At 37.0% G+C, this 20101-nt stretch overlaps 2 gene segments (V, D, J or C); one reads left to right on the forward strand and one right to left on the reverse strand.

Moving 5' to 3' along the window:
- Positions 1–262: 262 nt before the first annotated feature.
- Positions 263–20101, forward strand: part of LOC127431727 (Ig kappa chain V-III region MOPC 63-like) — a 58233-nt gene continuing 38394 nt past the window's right edge. Inside the window, 2 exon segments of the V gene segment in view lie at positions 263–422; positions 554–875. Coding sequence covers positions 371–422; positions 554–875 — 374 coding nt within the window.
- On the reverse strand, positions 18432–19992 carry LOC127431734 (Ig kappa-b4 chain C region-like). The segment is given in 3 exon segments: positions 18432–18897; positions 19828–19864; positions 19948–19992. Coding segments are annotated over 3 exon segments (384 nt in total).

A 20101-nucleotide genomic window follows, 5' to 3' on the forward strand; every position in this document is an offset into this window, starting at 1 on the left:
TAAAATACTCTTCATTTATTAAAAGGCTTGTTTAATTTTATTCATAAGACAATTTATTACATGTATGTCTTTTTTCCAGGTAGAAGATTACATAATGACCTTTGACCTTTTCCATCATGGAGGGCGGAGTGACATTTCTACTCTTGTTTCTCAAAGTGTTGATGTTCTCTCTCATATACAACTCAGCTTAGACTCACATGACAGAAGACATTTAAATTTGCATTCTGACGTTACTATTATACTGATTTCCATTTAGACACTTTGCATTGGCAGCACATGCTTCAGTTGTCTGGGAGTTTTTAATAGTTCAGTGAGTTTGAAGACTGAAGACTGAGAACTTCTTCATCCAGAATCTAAATCCACAGCAATCATGTCTGTCATCACCATCTTCATCTGGATGTTAACTAGCTACTGTTTTAGAGGTAAGAACAAATTAAAATTAAACTCATTCTACTCTATATGACTGATCATGTGTGCTAGAAATTATTTCCCACCGAAAAGGAAACCAGTTTGTCTGAACTTTTATTAATATTAATATTTTGTCCTTCTGTAGAATCAAGAGGTTCAGTGACAGTCACTCAAACACCTGCAGTGAAATCTGTTCATCTTGGAGACACATTTACTATCACCTGTAAAACCAGCCCTGAAGTCTATCAGGGTTGGGGTAATCAGCCTCTTGCCTGGTATCAGCAGAAACCTGGAGAAGCTCCTAAACTCCTCATAAATGCTGCAACAACCCTCAACACTGGAACTCCATCTAGATTCAGTGGCAGTGGATCTAATAGTGATTTCACTCTGACCATCAGTGGAGTCCAGACTGAAGATGCAGGACATTATTACTGTCAGAGTTATCACTGGATCAACAGTAAAGATGTGTTCACACAGTGAGAAAGAGTCGTACAAAAACCTCTGTCAGTCAGACTGCACTGATACACTGACAGATACTGCAGCTGCTCATACAAACACTAACACACACACACACACACACACACACACACACACACACACACACACACCAGTGGAGAAAAATGATTTTTTTTTATATTATTATTATTCATACAAGTAAACAGTTTTTGATGAGATTATGATTTTTCATGTCATTTATCTTCCACTGTCACCTCCAATTCTTCATCAGATTAAAGTTTTCAGACAGTTTGTTATAAAAATCCAAAGCAAACAACCTCGAAACAGACGAATCCCTCCATTCAGCAGAAGTGAAACTGGTGTGTTCCAGTTCAGATCATTTAACCAATCAAACAGTGAATCTGAGAGTGTGAGGTGAAAATCACATTTGCATTGTCAGTGTGGAATGATTCTGTTTCTCTCAGAATAGATCAGATCTGTCTCCAGTGACCATGTTCAAACCACAAGAGGATTCATTTAGTTTTATCAGTAAATGCATCTTTTCAGAACTGTTCAAACAGTGAAGACATTGTAAACACCTAAATCTCTCCCAAAGGACTTTCATGAAACATACTACATTCAGTTTTCTCTCTTAGAATAAAGTCAGATTGATTAATGATGCACTTTAAGTCAAATGTAACATGTTCAGAAACTTTATTGAATGTAACACAAACACAACACATTGAAAGATCACACAGTGAATCGACACTCTTTCAGTATTCAGTTGTAAATCACTGGAGCTGTGAGACACTCAGATATGGCTCATCTTCAGGAGAAACATCATCATTCAACGCTCTTAACAGCAAATCTTGTTGAACGAGACCTGATGAAGATCACCATCACGAGTTACTCTGCAGACGAACACCTCTGCCTCTTCCAAGCATGCTTTGATGAGGATCAGGACACTATTTCTCCTGTAGCGGTCGTCCTGCTCACTCTCTGCACTGGTCAGACTCCCCTCTGTGACCTTTGACCCGTCCAGTGTCCAGCTCAGCAGCGCCCCCTGTGGAGAGTAAGAGCTGAGCAGACAGAGCAGTGCGACTGAGTCTCCAGAGATCTGTGTGCAAATTCTCTGACTGATGTGCCCACTGCCATTTGAGATGAACTCTGACCTTTCCCATATAGATACTTTATTGATGTTGGCTCAGTTGTCAATATAATTTATTATCAATTAAAACATTGGCTTCAGAGTAATGAATCATTTCACATTGAGATTCACACTTCTTAATTTAGACTCATATGACTAAAGACTGAAGATTAAAAGAAGTTTACCTGGATGTGGACCTACAATATGACAATGACACAAAAACACTTAGAAGGTGATGAAATGATTCACGTCAAAGTCCAGATGTAAACCTCAATGAAATGCAGTAGAGGGACTAAACACAGACAGAACAAACAAGAAACCCCTCAAACATCTTACAGCTGATGGAGATCTGTGAGGAGGAATGAACAAAATCTCCTCAAGTGACATTGGGTGAATTATTGACTTCTCTGCATTACTCTTGATTTCTGCTGCACATTTTCCAGAACTGCTGAAGTGTTTTTCACTCATTGAGTTTAATGACACAGAATTACAGTGAATATTAGACTGACAGCAGTATAAACTATTGAAGATCCTTTGCATGTCTTTACATAATCAGCACATGCTTCAGTGATCTGAGAGTGTTTATAGTGCTGTGAGTTTAACACTTCATCACTGAGAACACAACACAATCTTCATCAACACACAACACAACAACAATGACCTTCATCATCATCTTCATCTGGACACTCACAGTGTTTGCTCAAAGTTTGTAGAGTTTATTTTAAAATGATAGATAATTTATTTGTCATATATACTTTGTTAATAAAATGTATCTTGTTTAATAATATATTTGTGTGTTTCAGAGTGTAATGGACAGATCACAGTCACTCAGAGTCCCTCAATAATAGCAGCTCAACCAGGACAAGAAGTTGTAAAACCAGCAGTGATGTCTACCGGCACAGTAGTGTGGGATATCTCTTGAGCTGGTACTTACAGAAACCTGGAGAAGCTCATAAACTCCTCATATATTGTACAAGCACCCTCCAGTCTGGAACCCCATCTAGATCCTTTTTGAGGACTTCCGTTTGGCTTTCAACACCATCATCCCAGCTATACTCCAGACTAAACTGCACCAGCTCTCTGTTCCCACATCAATTTGTCAGTGGATTACCAGCTTTCTGACAGACAGGCAGCAGCTTGTGAGACAGGGGAAATTCACTTCCAGCACCTGTACAAACACTGGTGCCCCCCAGGGATGTGTGCTCTCCCCACTACTCTTCTCCCTCTACACCAATGACTGCATCGCCATGGACCCCTCTGTCAAGCTCCTGAAGTTTGCAGACGACACCACTGTCATCGGCCTCATCCGAGATGACGATGAGTCAGCATAGAGAAGGGAGGTTGAACAGCTGGCCGTCTGGTGCAGTCAAAACAACCTGGAGCTGAACACGCTCAAAACAGTGCAGATGACTGTGGACTTTAGGAGGAACACCCCAACATTGACCCCCCTCACCATTCTGAACAGCACTGTGGCAGCATTGGAGTCATTCAGGTTCCTGGGCACTACAATCTCACAGGACCTGAAGTGGGAGACCCACATTGACTCCACTGTGAAAAAGGACCAGCAGATGTTGTTCTTCCTTCACCAGTTGAGGAAGTTCAACCTGCCACAGGTGCTGCTGATACAGTTCTACTCAGCAGTCATTGGGTCTGTCCTCTGCACTTCAATAACTGTCTGGTTTGGTTCAGCTACAAAATCGGATATCAGAAGACTACAAAGGACAGTTCGGACTGCTGAGAGGATTATTGGTTGCCCCCTGCCCTCCCTTCAAGAACTATACACTTCCAGAGTGAGGAAAAATGCTGGAAAAATCACTCTGGACTCCACTCACCCAGCCCACTACCTTTTTGAACTGTTGCCTTCTGGCCGACGCTTCAGAGCTCTGAGCACCAGAACCGTCAGGCACAGGAACAGTTTCTTCCCTCGGGCTATCCATCTCATGAACAGTAAAAACTGCCCCATTGAGCAATAATTATGTGCAATTCACCGTCTACTCTTTTTATATTTATCCAACACATCCAACCTCTTCTGCCATTACATTCCTTTGCGCTGTATATAACAGATTTGTGTTTAGTTTTGCACTACGTATATTTATGTGTGTATGTATGTATGTGTGTGTCTGTGTGTGTATATGTGTATATATGTATGTATGTGTATGTATGTATATATATTATGCAAATATATATTGTATTCTGTATATACTTTATTTTCTATTCAATTTTTAATTATTTTTTTTCATGATTATCTGTCTTGTTGCTGTTTTGTATTGTTGTGCACTGGAAGCTCCTGTCACCAAGACAAATTCCTTGTATGTGTAAGCATACTTGGCAATAAAGCTGATTCTGATTCTCATTCAGTGGCAGTGGATCTAATAGTGATTTCACTCTGACCATCAGTGGAGTCCAGACTGAAGATGCCGGACATTATTACTGTCAGATTAATCTGTGTTTACACCAGTTGCGGCAGGGGCCTAAATTTTCAGGTGGGGCTCTGAGCCAATGCACGCGCTGGAAAAAATGTGCGCACACGCATGTTTTTTTGTTATGGAGGCAGATTTAGGGCTGTTTGATTCCAGAAATTTGGGAATCAATTCCGATTCCGATTCCTGGTTTTAAGAGTCGATTCCAAAAAAAAAAACGGGGTAAAGTTAAATCTCAAAATAAACAGCTCACTAGCATTCTTTGCACTATTTATAATAGCATAAATGAGATTTACTATCCATTCTAAAATTAAATTAGCATTAAAACATTGCTTCAATCCCATGAGATAAATTTGAGGGAAGTTTGAGGCTGTATTTCGAAGAACTACCGCAAATAATCTTAAAAACACCATTTAACCTACACTGAAATTTTCTGTTTCCACTCATGAGTTCTTGTTTAGAAAGTGGTTTATATTAGAATGTACAGTAACTGTACACTGAATAAAATGTCCAAACAATACACTTCAGTTTTATTTAAAAATCCAGACTGTTGTACTGGTTTATTTCATACAGTTTAAAAAATATATATAATTGTTTTTGAATTTGATTACATAAAATTATTTTAATGTAAAAGTGTGTAAAATGTAGGCTACTTAAAAAAAAATAGTGTAAAGGGTTTTAAAACTAATGAGTAGAGAAGCGTTACATTCTCACTTTTATAATGCAGCACATTGATTATTTAAACTTTAACACACAGATTTATTGATGTGAACTGGGAAACTGACTCATCTCTGCCATCTCCTTGTTGAAGACTTGTGTTGTAACATCAGGAATGTTGTTTTTATTTGCCAATTTAATGTCACAAATTTGGCATGTTCCTTGATTTTAATCCAAAGTAAAAATATTGTCAAACATTACAGGTCTGGAAAGCAGATATTTGAAGGGTTTGTGTGATTGTGAATACAGAACAACCAGTTTTCCTGAAAGGATTCGACTCCAGCTTTGGAGTCGATTCCAACGTTTCGAGTCGATTCTCGATTCCCAATGCCTCAGAATCGAGGAATCGACTCTTTCTGGAATTGATTCCCAGCCCTAGGCAGATGGATTTATCAATAAATCCAAGTCCAGACAGACATCTTCCTTTACAGGAATTTTGCCCTTTGTCCTACTGAGTGGCAAACTTCTCAATGACCCTATTATTGAAGTCAGGAATGCTTTTGATAAGTTTTTTTATGCATGGAGAGCATAGCCAGAGCATTCAGCATTTCACACAGTCAATTATATTTGATAAAATGTGCCTATTCTTATCCACCTCTTCATTGAGCTTTCTTACCCCGATTCTGTAGACTTCGTCCATTTGTGTAGTTATGTTGACTCTACAAGGATTGCTAGCTTGACACTCTTGTCCATATGTGCTCTTGTAGACTCATGTTTCTTCGTACTCTCTGATAAATGTTTTAGGTCCCTTAATCCTAAAACAGTCCATGTTCCATCTGTCCCCGTCATTTTAAAAAGTAGACATGGAAAGCAAAATAAGGCATTTGCATGACTACATCCAGCTAGCCAAGCTTTTCTGCTGTACCAAGTACGGGAGAAGCATCGTGTGTACGTTTTGCTCTTTTCGTTAGCCTGCTGTTTGATGTTGATGTCAGATTGATCTGGGCCAAGCTCTTTTACTCGTAGTTTCTCCACCAAAGTTTTCCTCTCAGATGGATTTTGCTGAAGAGATCTTATTGAATTTGATGGCAGACTGGGCAGCTGAGATCCTGCTCCTGTGTCCGCGTTCATCATTGCTATAGTATTACAAATCTATTGGCAGAGACTGTCAGTCGTCCAATGAGACGACGGTGAGAGGGAACATCTGGGCATGCTTGGGGAGCTTTCTCTCAGTGCCCCTCATGCCATAATATCGAGGCCACTGATTGGTTACATTTCTTTTGCACATGTGAATAACTTGTGTCAGCATTGGTTGGCACTGCTCCACCGAGGGGCGCTGGAAAAAGCGCCTAAGACAGGACTCTTGTTGAGAGAAGGGACGAAAAGGAAGCTAATTTTCCCCCACATAATGATTTATATTTTATATATTACATGTTATTATGCATTTTAAACACACACCTACTTAAAATAAGTTTTAAAAAATTACTTTTACAAAAACCTCTGTCAGTCAGACTGCACTGATACACTGACAGATACTGCAGCTGCTCATACAAACACTATCACACACACACACACACACACACACACACACACACACACATGTTGGTACTCCTGTCATTACGAGGATTCTCTAAAGACATAATGATTGTTATACTGTACAAACTATCCCCTAACCCTACCACTAAACCTAACCCTCATAAAAACTTTTGATATTTTTTCTTTTTCAAAAAAACATTGTTTAGTATGTTTTTAAAGCCGTTTGAATTACAGGGACACTAGGGGTGTCCTCATAAACCACATTTATAGCATAATACCCTCATAATTACTAGTTTGTAAACTAAAAAAATGTCCTCATAAACCACAAAAAACAACTCACAAACACGCACTCACAAACACACACACACACACACACACACACACACACACACACACACACACACACCAGTTAAGAAACTCAACATTATTCATAGAATTCACATCTAGTCATAAATGCAGATTCATATTAAATTATTGTGTGTGTGTGTGTGTGTGTGTATGAGAGAGAGAGAGATAGAGAGAGAGAGAGTGTGTGTTTGTGTGTGTACTGTGTGTTTGTGTGTGTGTGTGTTTGTGTGTACTGTATGTGTGTTTGTACTGTATGAGTGTGTGTGTGTGTGTGTGTGTGTGTGTGTGTGCTGTGTGTGTGTGTGTGTGTGTGTGTGTGTGTGTGTGTGTGTGTGTTTGTGTGTACTGTATGTGTGTGTGTGTGTATGTGTGTGTGTACTGTATGTGTGTTTGTACTGTATGTGTGTGTGTGTGTGTGTGTGAGCAGGTTTAAGTGGTTTACAAGGACTTTTTTTAAGGTTATAAACTGGTAATTACAAGGATATTATGCTATAGTTGGGCCTCATGTATTCAGATAGAAGACAAAGGCAGGCCTAACACAGTCGTAAAGCCTAACTCAGGCCCACATACCAAGTCATAAATCTTACTGCTAAAAACTGCGCCAAAATCAAACAAAGGGAGTCCAAAACAGACTACAAATCCCATGAAGCCTTGCTCACTAAAGGATCGAAATTTCAACTCTTATTGGATGAGGCACATGACAGAACACACCTCAAACATGACATCATCAGGAGTAGAAATACCTCTTGAATGCTTCCGGGATTTGCTTCCAGCAACTTTGCTCGCCATGCATAGACGCAGCTTATTGCTGCTCTCAGGTGTAGCCTCGTGGCACAAGGAAGTAACGTACGATTTGAAACTGTGGCCATACAATCTCCATCTCGCTGGACGAGTTAAGATTACTCTGTGTTCCACCGAACACTCTAACGGATCCGAAGGAGACCGCCGAGCAATCCGCATCTTCATCCGTTTGCCTGCAGAAGTGAAGAGATAAAAGATTTCTCTTCCATCTTCAATCAAGTCGACGTCGCTGATTTCTCCGCCAGCCCGCCGAGAATCAGCAGCTGTACCGCCCGCCGACAGAGCGAGGAAACGGCCTCCCGTCATCACCCGAGCCTCGAGGAACCGAGTCGGAGTTAAAGGACAGCTGAACACACATTCTGCATCCTCATGCGATTCAAGTAAGAAGTTTATGTCTGGGCAGAGATAGAATATTATAGTGTGTTATTCTTGTGTATCAAGGTTATTGCTTGTACAGTTTACGGACCGCCGTGTCCACTCACTGCGATTAATACTCAAGGTATTAATTATCACGAATGAGATTTGCTGTGTTGTAGTCCAACCACGTTGGACTGTTGTGCATTTCCGCCATCACGGGTGAGACCGGCACACTGGGTTTATCCATTAAAGAATCAAAGACCGCAGGACGGTTTACAAGCCGTCCACTGCGTCTCTGAGTGATAAACTAACAGCTGCTTTCTCTCCCACGAACGCGAAACCGGCTTTGGGGCCGTCAATTATTCTCTCTCTCTCTCTTGTACTAACCACATACACACACACGCACACGACCCCTCACAAACAATCTCGCACACATTTTTGGCTAGTAGATAGCTTCGTGATAAAGCTCATCTTTGTCCCTAAGCTATCGTACAAGCGGATACACGCGGTAACTGGTAGACGCCATTGACTGGTTTCTGTCCGCCCACATTCGCGGCCATATTCTCTGGCCAGAAGTCTCGCATGACATACTCTCCATGAGAGTCATGTCCGCCATTTTGTGCACGTGCCTCCCTCCTTACACACACACACTCTCTCTCTCACACACACACACACCCTCATGTGTTATAGGATTACTTTGGTTTCCATATCTAATCATATCACTGTTTAGTTTGTAGTTGTAAGTCGGAAGTTAATTGACTGCATTGTATTAATTATTAATTGAAATTACTGCATAAATAAACTTTGTTATATTACAAAGAGAAGTGTTTTGGTTTGTTTTGCATATGCCTGTGTCATGCTGACGGGATGTCAGTGCTCAGATTCAAGCCTTCATTCATTGTTTATTCCCGAAAATCGATATTTTTCGGATGTCGATTTTCCTAAGAAAACAATCTAATATTGAGACTGTTTTACTTTCTGGTTATTAGTCCCTGATTCCAGGGCGGTGCCCCGTCAATATTAATCTTTATTAATATTCTATTGATTTTTGATAATTGATAATTATCTTTGATGATTTTTGAATTTGCAGGATCAATAAGCTAGTGTTAGTTTTAATTAATGTATCATAGATGTTAATGATTGGTGATTATCTTTGATAATTGTTGATTTAAAGGATTAAAAAAGCTAACATTGATTCTCATCAATGTTCTATTGATTTTAATAATTCATAATTATCTTTGATCATTATTAATTATTGCTAATAACCAAACCTGCTCCTAAACGTAGCACACTACATTTACTGGAGCCCCATATGAGGTTTTAATGAGTTTGATTCAATTAGTTAATTAAAATATTATTTAATAAATAAAGAAATAATTATCAATTATTTCTGATAGTAACACTGATCTAAACAACCTGTAAAGCCCTACACTATAAATGTGGTTTATGAGGACATTTCTAGTGTTCCCATAATTCAAACTGCTTAAAACTTTTTATTTTTTTTTTGAAAATGTAAAAATGCAAAAAGGTTTTCTGTGAGGGTTAGGTTTAGGGTTAGGGTTAGGGGTAGGGGATAGAATCTATAGTTTATACATTATAAAAACCATTATGTCTATGGGGAGTCCTCATAATGATAGCTGCACCAACATATGAGTTTCATGTCAGTTTGAGTGCATGCTGTCATTAGTGTATATGTCAGAAATTGTGTTTATCTTTCAATTCACCTCAAATATTTATGCAGATAATACAATTTGATAAAAAAATATATATATATATTTTTATTTAAAATGCAAACTTTTCACAATTGGTCTCTTGGACACTGTATGACATAAGTAAAACTTCTTAATATATTGTAACATTTACTCTACTATACTAAACTAAAAAAAAAAAAAAAGAAATGTCCCTTTTTCAGGACACTGTATTTTAAAGATAATTTTGTAAAAATGCAAATAACTTTACAGATCTTTATTGTAAAGGGTTTAACAATGTTTTCCATGCTTGTTCAATGAACCATAAACAATTAATGAACATGCACCTGTGGAACGGTCATTAAGACACTAACAGCTTACAGACGGTAGGCAATTAAGGTCACAGTTATAAAAACTTAGGACACTAAAGAGACCTTTCTACTGACTCTGAAAAACACCAATAGAAAGATGCCCAGGGTCCCTGCTCATCTGCATGAACGTCCCTTAGTCATGCTGCATGGAGGCATGAGGACTGCAGATGTGACCAGAGCAATATATTGCAATGTCGGTACTGTGAGACGCCTAAGACAGCGCTACAGGGAGACAGGAAGGACAGCTGATCATCCTTGTAGTGGCAAAACACGTGTAACAACACCTGCACGGGATCAGTACATCCGAATATCACACCTGCGTGACAGGTACAGGATGGCGACAACAACTGACCGAGTTACACCAGGAACGCACAATCCCTCCATCAGTGCTCAAACTGTCCGCAATAGTCTGAGAGAGGCTGGACTGAGGGCTTGTAGGCCTGTTGTAAGGCAGGTCCTTACCAGACATCGCCGGCAACAACTATGGGCACAAACCCACCTTCGCTGGATCAGACAGGACTGGCAAAAAGTGCTCTTCACTGTCGAGTCGCAGTTTTGTCTCACCAGGGGTGATGGTCGGACTTGCGTTTATCGTCAAAGGAATGAGCGTTAAACCAAGGCCTGTACTCTGGAGCGTGATCGATTTGGAGGTGGAGGTCCGTCATGGTCTGGGGCGGTGTGTCACAGCATCATCGGACTGAGCTTGTTGTCATTGCAGGCAATCTCAACACTGTGCGTTACAGGGAAGACATCCTCCTCCCTCATGTGGACCCTTCCTGCAGGCTCATCCTGACATGACCCTCCAGCATGATGATGCCACCAGCCATACTGCTCATTCTGTGCGTGATTTCCTGCAAGACAGGAATGTCAGTGTTCTGCCATGACCAGTGAAGAGCCCGAATCTCAATCCCATTGTGCAAGTCTGGGACCTGTTGGATCAGAGGGTGAGGGCTAAGGCCATTCCCCCCAGAAATGTCTGGGAACTTGCAAGTGGCTTGGTGGAAGAGTGGGGTAACATCTCACAGCAAGAACTGATAAATCTGGTGCAGTCCATGAGGAGGAGATGCACTGCAGTACTTAATGCAGATGGTGGCCACACCAGATACTGACTGTTCAGGGACACATTATTCAATTTTGGTTAGTCACATGTCTGTGAAACTTGTTCAGTCTATGTCTCAGTTGTTGAATCTTTTTATGTTCATACAAATATTTACAAATGTTAAGTTTGCTGAAAATAAAAGCAGTTGAAAGTGAGAGGATGTTGCTTTTTATGCTGAGTTTATATGTACTATATGTTTGAGTTTCCTAATTTGATTACACAGTCTTGTTTCAAAATGTCTCTGCAGGTGTTTTCATGGTTCATTGAGTGAACTTTATTTATAAAATGTGAGCTAACTGAACAAACAAATGACACAAATAATATAAATTAATGAACTATTCAAATAACAAAGACAGGAAACTTAAAATAATTGAATCTTTTATTTGTTTATTGAATTTTGACAAGAGAGAATGAGCACTGAAAGACAAAAGCACACATATACTTGTATGAATAGAAGGCCACTGTTAGTCTCCATGTGAGACATGAGTGAGAAGAGCAGAAGAGAATCCAGAGGATCTACTCAAAACACTGATCTCTCCTCACTTCTCCAGTGACTGACAGCTGGTCTTTCTGTTTGGCCTCACAGCTCACTGTGACCGCCTTCATCCACTCCTCCTGAGAGAGAGTCAGACTGCTGCTCCAGCTGTACAGACCGTCCTTCTCCAGGACCCCAGCACTGCTCTTCTCAGACCTGCTGCTCCCGTCCACCTTCCAGCTCAGGCTCCAGTCTGAGGGGAAGCCCTTGTTGGCCACACACATCAGTGTTGCTGTGTTCTTTGTGGAAATCTCTTCACTGGAGGGCGGCAGGATGCTCACTTTAGGACGAGTGATGCCTGACAAATACACAATAGACAACTTCAAAAGAAGAAAAGATTTTTTTCTCCAGGTTGAAACTAAATAAATTACATTAATCAATTATATATTTTTACATTTTTTTTATAAGATCTTTAAAGATATAATTGAAAACTTTCAACATTAATCTGCAAGTTTTTTTCTTCATGTTGATCTGTTCGCTCATATTAAGAACATTTTTCCCCCCAAAGAATCTGAATTGCCAAAATGATGTCAGTTTGACGGTCTGATGAAATTATTAATAAAGTTCACATATCTTTAAAATAAAGAATTACACAAAAGTTGAAGAATATTTTGACTTCATAAATTTCTCTTTCTACATTAAGAAATAACTATGAAAAGACATTGCCCAACCTCAAGAGAATAGAAAAGAAAATTCTGTACAATGATGAACTTTTAACAGTTAATTTGGTGAAAGAATTCCTACAGTAAAACTTTATATCTTACATATTACATTAAGAAACATTTCATATTGAAGGAGCATTTTTATGAACTCTTGATAATGTTAGTAATTTAAACACAGAGCCATTTAACAGCTACAAAAACTGAATAACATCTCACTTCTGTACGAGCAACGAATTCACATGTGCTGACAAAGTGTAAATTAAGTGTCTTTAAAGTTCACCTTCATTTCTTGAAAAACAGCCAAATAATTCAATCTGTCTAATCAGATATTATTAATAAAGATAGAAATATAAATAAAAATCATGAAATTTTAAAAAAGTGAGACAAATCACTGAACTCAAATGTGTGTCAATTCAACATAAAACTGACACATTCCACATTATAAAAACACATATAACATTAAAATGATGATTTGATGATTTACTTACTGCCAACATCCAGTCTGGTGCCGCTACCGAAAGTGACCCACAGTGATACAAACTAATAGAACAGCTGTACAAAAACCTCTGAGCGCTTCACTAACTGCACTTTAAACACATGATCACAAACACATCTTTACACAACACACATTCAAACATGATTCATTTCATATTGTGATCAACTACTGTTTAAAAAATACAATAAAAAGATACATATTACATTCCAAATGATATACAACATGTTTATTAGAATGTAATAACTCCACTCTATAACTCATTTGATTTAGTTTGATCTACTGAATGCTCATGAGATATCCACAATGAGCAAAAATCATTCGAATTTCAAGCAATTGGAATTAATAACTAAAAGATAAAGATTGAAATGTATGAATGTAATTTGACATGTAACTGTTTCTTATTTCTGCTGTTCTCCTGTAACGGTCACATTTTCTGGTGAGAGGAAACAGTTTTGAATGTGTGTCCCACCCCTCTGATTAAAGCACAATATCAGACTGTCTGTTAGTCAGGACTGTCAAACCAACATCACTGTTCCTTCAGTTCTCACTCATTCACAGTAAAGATGACAGCACACGCTCTCATTATCTGCTCTCTACTGCTTTTCATTACTGGTGAGAATCTATTTCAGTGCATTTCACAAATATAAACTAAATTGAATTGTATAAAGTTTTTTTTTTATTATTATATTACACTTTATTATTATTAAGTGTCAAAAACTCTTTTGAAATAATATTGGAAAGTTCTGTTTATTTTATTATGTGTTTCAGAGTGTAATGGACAGATCACAGTCACTCAGAGTCCCTCAATAACAGCAGCTCAACCAGGACAAGAAGTTAAAATAAACTGTAAAACCAGCAGTAATGTCTACTATCACAGTAGTGTGGGACACTGCTTGAGCTGGTACTTACAGAAACCTGGAGAAGCTCCTAAACTCCTCATATATGCTGCAACAAGCCGCCACACTGGAACTCCATCTAGATTCAGTGGCAGTGGATCTAATAGTGATTTCACTTTGACCATCAGTGGAGTCCAGACTGAAGATGCAGGACATTATTACTGTCAGAGTTATCACTACATCAACAGTAAAGATGTGTTCACACAGTGATAAAGAGTCATACAAAAACCTCCTTCAGTGAAAGAGGAACTACTGATACAGAAACAGTTTCTCTGAATGTTACATTATAAATTGACATGGACACAAAGTTTTTGATTTTGATATTTCACACTCAACACTACATATGAAACTGGACGACACATTTTATTGTAAAGGTAAATTCAGTAATTTTTGGTTTATGTTTTACTGGCTGATATGAAACTAGTCTTAAACTTTACTGACCCCTATCCATGTGAATACAGCATCATGCAAACATAAAACATTTGTTTCACAGATGTCATATTTTAATGTAATTCATAACTTTAAACATTTGACTTGTTTCACCCCCTCAATTGGACAGGCTCATATAAAGTGAGAGGTGATGTCACATACATGTTGTTCAGGTATTCAAATAGATTCATCTAGTGCTGGAGTCTCTTGTTTGATCGAGTGTGTGTGTTGATAAAGTGATTTTTCAGGAGTGTTTTTAAGACAAGACTTGAGGAGAGTCAAGAGCACAGATATCAAAACTAACTCTAATAGAGAGACAATTCTTCTTCAAGACACTCAACTCCTCACTTCTGAAAATGGAAAAACACATCCAACAGAATAAAGAAGAGTCTCCCTCCCTCTTTCTTTCTATTCTTCTTCTTTTTAACACACAATCACACACTTTCCTTCAATACACTCAGTCACACAGCACAATTTCACTCAATATCAAAGAACTACAATTCACTTCACAGTCAAACACTTCTTCCTCTCTCCATGGAAAGACACAAACTGAAGTCTCTCAGTAACCTGTACCATCTGCCTCCACTAATTAACCCTCATAATGAAGCTCATTAGTGGCTTGAACATCTCAAACAACACCAGCAGAGAGAGACAAAGTAAAATAGTATTGATGTTGAATAGTTGGGGTGTATTAGTTGTTTTGATGTTTTTTTAATGTTGTTGTGTTAGAAAAAGAACATGCCGGGTTCATACATTTTGACTACCGTGTTGTTTTGATCAGTAATGAGTTAGTAGTAATTTAAATTAATTTCCTATTAATTCTCAAATGAGATGTTCATATAACTTTTATATATCGTTATATTCAAATAAAATCTCACATAAATGTTGATAAATGTCTTCATATGTATCAAACTAGTTTGACTGTAGTTAATGTATATTTTGAAATGTCAAAGAATTTCTAAATTTTCAGTTAACATGTATGAACATTTATTAAGTTATTAAATGACTTAAAATATTGTTTAAGATGAAAACCATCAGGTTATGAATGGTTTATAAGATTGAATTCCACTGGGTCAAAACTGACCTGCTAATACAAAAGCTGTTAAAGAAAAATCCACTATAACAGGTCATCAATAAGACCGCTGAATCCACAGATAATATTATGTGTGTGTTTGTTTGCAACCACAAATATCTTGTGACATTATTAGAATAAAAAGAACAGAAAATGATAAAGTGTGGTTTGAATTGTTCAGCTAGATATTTAAATCCAGAATGAGTCACTTTACATAATCAGCACATGATTCAGTGTTCTGAGAGTGTTTATAGTGCTGTGAGTTTAACACTTCATCACTGAGAACCAGAGGTGGGTAGTAACATGCTACATTTACTCCGTTACATTTACTTGAGTAACTTTAAAAAAAAATATATATATATATATACTTTTAGAGTAGGTTTAAAAGTGGGTACTTCTTACTCTCACTCAAGTAAATTTCTAATTATTTTTTTTTTTTTTTACTTTTACTTTACAATGGGTGCCGTTCCTGTCCTTACATTACTGGGTTTCATTTTAATTAATGCATAATTTATTGAGAGATTATTGACTGGGACTTTTACGAGAGCGGACGTTTACACGAAGGTGCGCTCTGCTGTCACAGATAGGGATGGGTGATACCACTTATTTTCTTTTCGATCCGATACCAATAATTTCAAGTCCAATATCGTCGATACCGATACCAACATCGATCCTTCTATTATTTTTTTTTTTTTTTTGCGATTACTTGGGATAAAATGGGTAATTTAAAATAATATTTTTAGTCATAATTCAAGTCATTATTTTTTTTATTTTTTTTTTATTTTTTTGCCTAAACTGAAAATTATTAGACTTCTGTTTTGTTTACCCTTACAAAAATTAACCATTTCACTACAGTAACTATAGTTTAACCATGGTATTTAGTTAAACCATAGTTACCACACAATTAACCATGGTTACTACTACAATATTACTGTAGTAAAACAATTGTTAACTATTTTATTAATTACATATTAATAACAATTACACACAATTATAGGAAATAAGAAATGTCACCTTTAGATATGTTATTTTAGTGTGAATTTACTCAAGAAGCAGTGGTGTAGTAGTCTCTGAAGACGTGGGCATACTGTGAATTTATGAAAAATGCATGCACCGAATCTCTAAAATTAATATACATTTATATACAGTTCATGTAAAATGTGTAAGAATTATTATTTTTTTTTTTCATTGAAATTGGCACTGTTGTAATTATAGTCCCACATAAACTTACAATATGTATATCGGGGTAAGTTTCTTGCTGGCATGGTGTAGAGTACACTGCTAAGAACAATAGTATAGTAACTTCATGTTAAATATGTATTTAAATTAATAGGTGTCATTAATGTTCCTTTTATTAGGCTACTATGAAAATTGTTAATACTTTATTATTATTATAATTAATAAACTAATTCATAATGTGCAATAAACTGTTAATCATTGTAGCTAATATGAGTAGTAATGTTCACGTTAACACGTTATCTTGTATTACCATACATAGCCTAAAAAATAATTAATAGTTGTTTTTATTTTATTATTTATTTATTTATTTATTTTTTGTGTGTGTACTATTATGTGCTCTTCTGTGTAGAGTGAAATTGTTTTCCTACTTATAAATATAAATTTAACTTATTTGACATCCGCACAATGGACAGCAGTAAAAGGCAAAAAAATAAAAAAATAAAAATAAAAATAATTTAAAAAAAAAAGCATCAAAAACTACCAGGGGTGCAATATTAAGCAGTATTTTCACAAAGTTTAATTGCAAAAGTTAAATTTAAATATATATACATATATTTACGTTTAGCAGGAAAATAAATATGCAGTGCAAATTATTGTTTCTCCAGGGATGCTTGTGTATCAGAAACGGAAAAATAATTGGTTAGCAAATATCCAATCGCGTCTGAAATGAACGTTCTGATTGATGAATTTTTATTTTGATATGTTGTTTTAGTAAACTGTAAGAGATATGATGTGGGTAACTTGACTTAATGAAGTTCTTAAGCACGACAAAACCGCGATGCGAGCACTATCTTGGCTGCACAAACACCATGTGCGATTTTACCAGTTGTAAAACTGCCTTGTTTAGTTTCTAGTACATTGGATACATACCTGTCTTTATGTGTTCGTCATGCCAGCCACCTCGGTAATCAATGTTATACAGCAGTCTCCGTAGTAACATTCAAGCATATTGGTTGACTGAGTGTGCCGATCTGCAGGCGTGTTTGCTCAACACGGTGAAACAAACTCTGGCTACGTCTACGACATCAGGGGTGATACGACTGCTCGCAGACAGAGTGTCCATTTATTTCTGTTTCATTATTTAGATTTATTTATTTTGTTCATTGCATCACAAATCAAATACCATAGACTCGGTTGGACTCGGAAAAAAAGTCTTGAGTCCCAAAGGCTCGAGTCCGAGTAAAAATGCATCCGAGACCGTGACAAGTCCAAGTCCATTAAAACTGGACTCGAGACTCGGACTCGAGCATCCCAACTCTAATATTGAGTTTTGAATAGTTGATTGAAACATTCATAAGGTCAGCATGACTGCTGAGATCAGACTCAGTGTAAACTGAGGAATATGAACAAAGCTCATCTCTACATTAGTCAAACTCAACTGTCTCATTTCACACAAGAAAGAGTTCAAATATTTGCATCATCAGGTTGGAGTGCTTGTGTTCCTCTCAGAATAGAGCAGCTCCATCAGCAGATGTTCACCATCGTAATACCATGAACACTTAAAAAAAAACATGTTAACTCCTTTGTGCGAAACATCAGATTTACTTGTTTTCATTAAAGGACACAAAATAATCTTTGAAACATTCTCAATCATGCTGGATCCTGTATGTTTATATTTCAAAATCTGTTCATAAATGGTTACATGTACTGAGAACACCATATGTTCGACTTTCCTAATTTGACTGCACAGTCTTGTTTCATAATGTCTCTGCAGGTGTTTTCATGGTTCATTGAGTGAAGTTTATTTAAAAAAATGTGAACTAACTGAACTAACAAATGACCCAAATAATATAAATCAATCAAATTTTCAAACAAGAAAGACAGGAAACTTAAAATAACTGAATATTTTATTTGTTTATTGAATTTTGACAAGAGAGAATGAGCACTGAAAGACAAAAGCACAGATATACTTGTGTGAATAGAAGGCCACTGTTAGTCTCCATGTGAGACATGAGTGAGAAGAGCAGAAGAGAATCCAGAGGATCTACTCAGAACACTGATCTCTCCTCACTTCTCCAGTGACTGACAGCTGGTCTTTCTGTTTGGCCTCACAGCTCACTGTGACCGCCTTCATCCACTCCTCCTGAGAGAGAGTCAGACTGCTGCTCCAGCTGTACAGACCGTCCTTCTCCAGGACCCCAGCACTGCTCTTCTCAGACCTGCTGCTCCCGTCCACCTTCCAGCTCAGGCTCCAGTCTGAGGGGAAGCCCTTGTTGGCCACACACATCAGTGTTGCTGTGTTCTTTGTGGAAATCTCTTCACTGGAGGGCGGCAGGACGCTCACTTTAGGACGAGTGATGCCTGACAAATACACAATAGACAACTTCAAAAGAAGAAAAGATTTCTTTCTCCAGGTTGATACAAAAGAAATGACATTAGTAAATTATATTTTTTTATATTTTTTTTTTACAAGATCTTTAAAGATATAATTGAAAACTTTCAACATTAATCTGCAAGTTTTTTCATGATGTTGATCTGTTCGCTCATATAAAGAAAATTTTTTCCCCAAAGACTCTGAATTACCAAAATGATGTCAGTTTGACAGTTTGATGAAATTATTAATAAAGTTCACATATCTTTATATGATTGCAGTTAGACTTACACAGAAGTTGAAGAATATTTTTCCTTCATAAATTTCTCTTTCTACATTAAGAAATAACTATGAAAAGACATTGCCCAACCTCAAGAGAATAGAAAAGAAAATTCTGTACAATGATGAACTTTTAACAGTTAATTTGGTGAAAGAATTCCTACAGTAAAACTTTATATCTTACATATTACATTAAGAAACATTTCATATTGAAGGAGCATTTTTATGAACTCTTGATAATGTTAGTAATTTAAACACAGAGCCATTTAACAGCTACAAAATCTGAATAACATCTCACTTCTGTACGAGCAACGAATTCACATGTGCTGACAAAGTGTAAATTAAGTGTCTTTAAAGTTCACCTTCATTTCTTGAAAAACTTCCAAATTATTCAATCTGTCTAATCAGATATTATTAATAAATAAAGAAATATAAATAAAAATCATGAAATTATAAAAGGCAACATTTTCTTGTTTAGTGACGAGTTGGAAACAGAACGATATTTTTGACCGAATTTTTTTTTTGTTAAAAGTGAAACAAATCACTGAACTCATATGTGTGTCAATTCAACATAAAACTGACACATTCCACATTATAAAAACACATATAACATTTAAATGATGATTTGATGATTTACTTACTGCCAACATCCAGTCTGGTGCCGCTGCCGAAAGTGACCCACAGTGATACAAACTAATAGAACAGCTGTACAAAAACCTCTGAGCGCTTCACTAACTGCACTTTAAACACATGATCACAAACACATCTTTACACAACACACATTCAAACATGATTCATTTCATATTGTGATCAACTACTGTTTAAAAAATACAATAAAAAGATACATATTACATTCCAAATGATATACAACATGTTTATTAGAATGTAATAACTCCACTCTATAACTCATTTGAT

Source organism: Myxocyprinus asiaticus, chromosome 41, assembly GCF_019703515.2.
Source record: "Myxocyprinus asiaticus isolate MX2 ecotype Aquarium Trade chromosome 41, UBuf_Myxa_2, whole genome shotgun sequence".
Classification (NCBI taxonomy): domain Eukaryota; kingdom Metazoa; phylum Chordata; class Actinopteri; order Cypriniformes; family Catostomidae; genus Myxocyprinus; species Myxocyprinus asiaticus.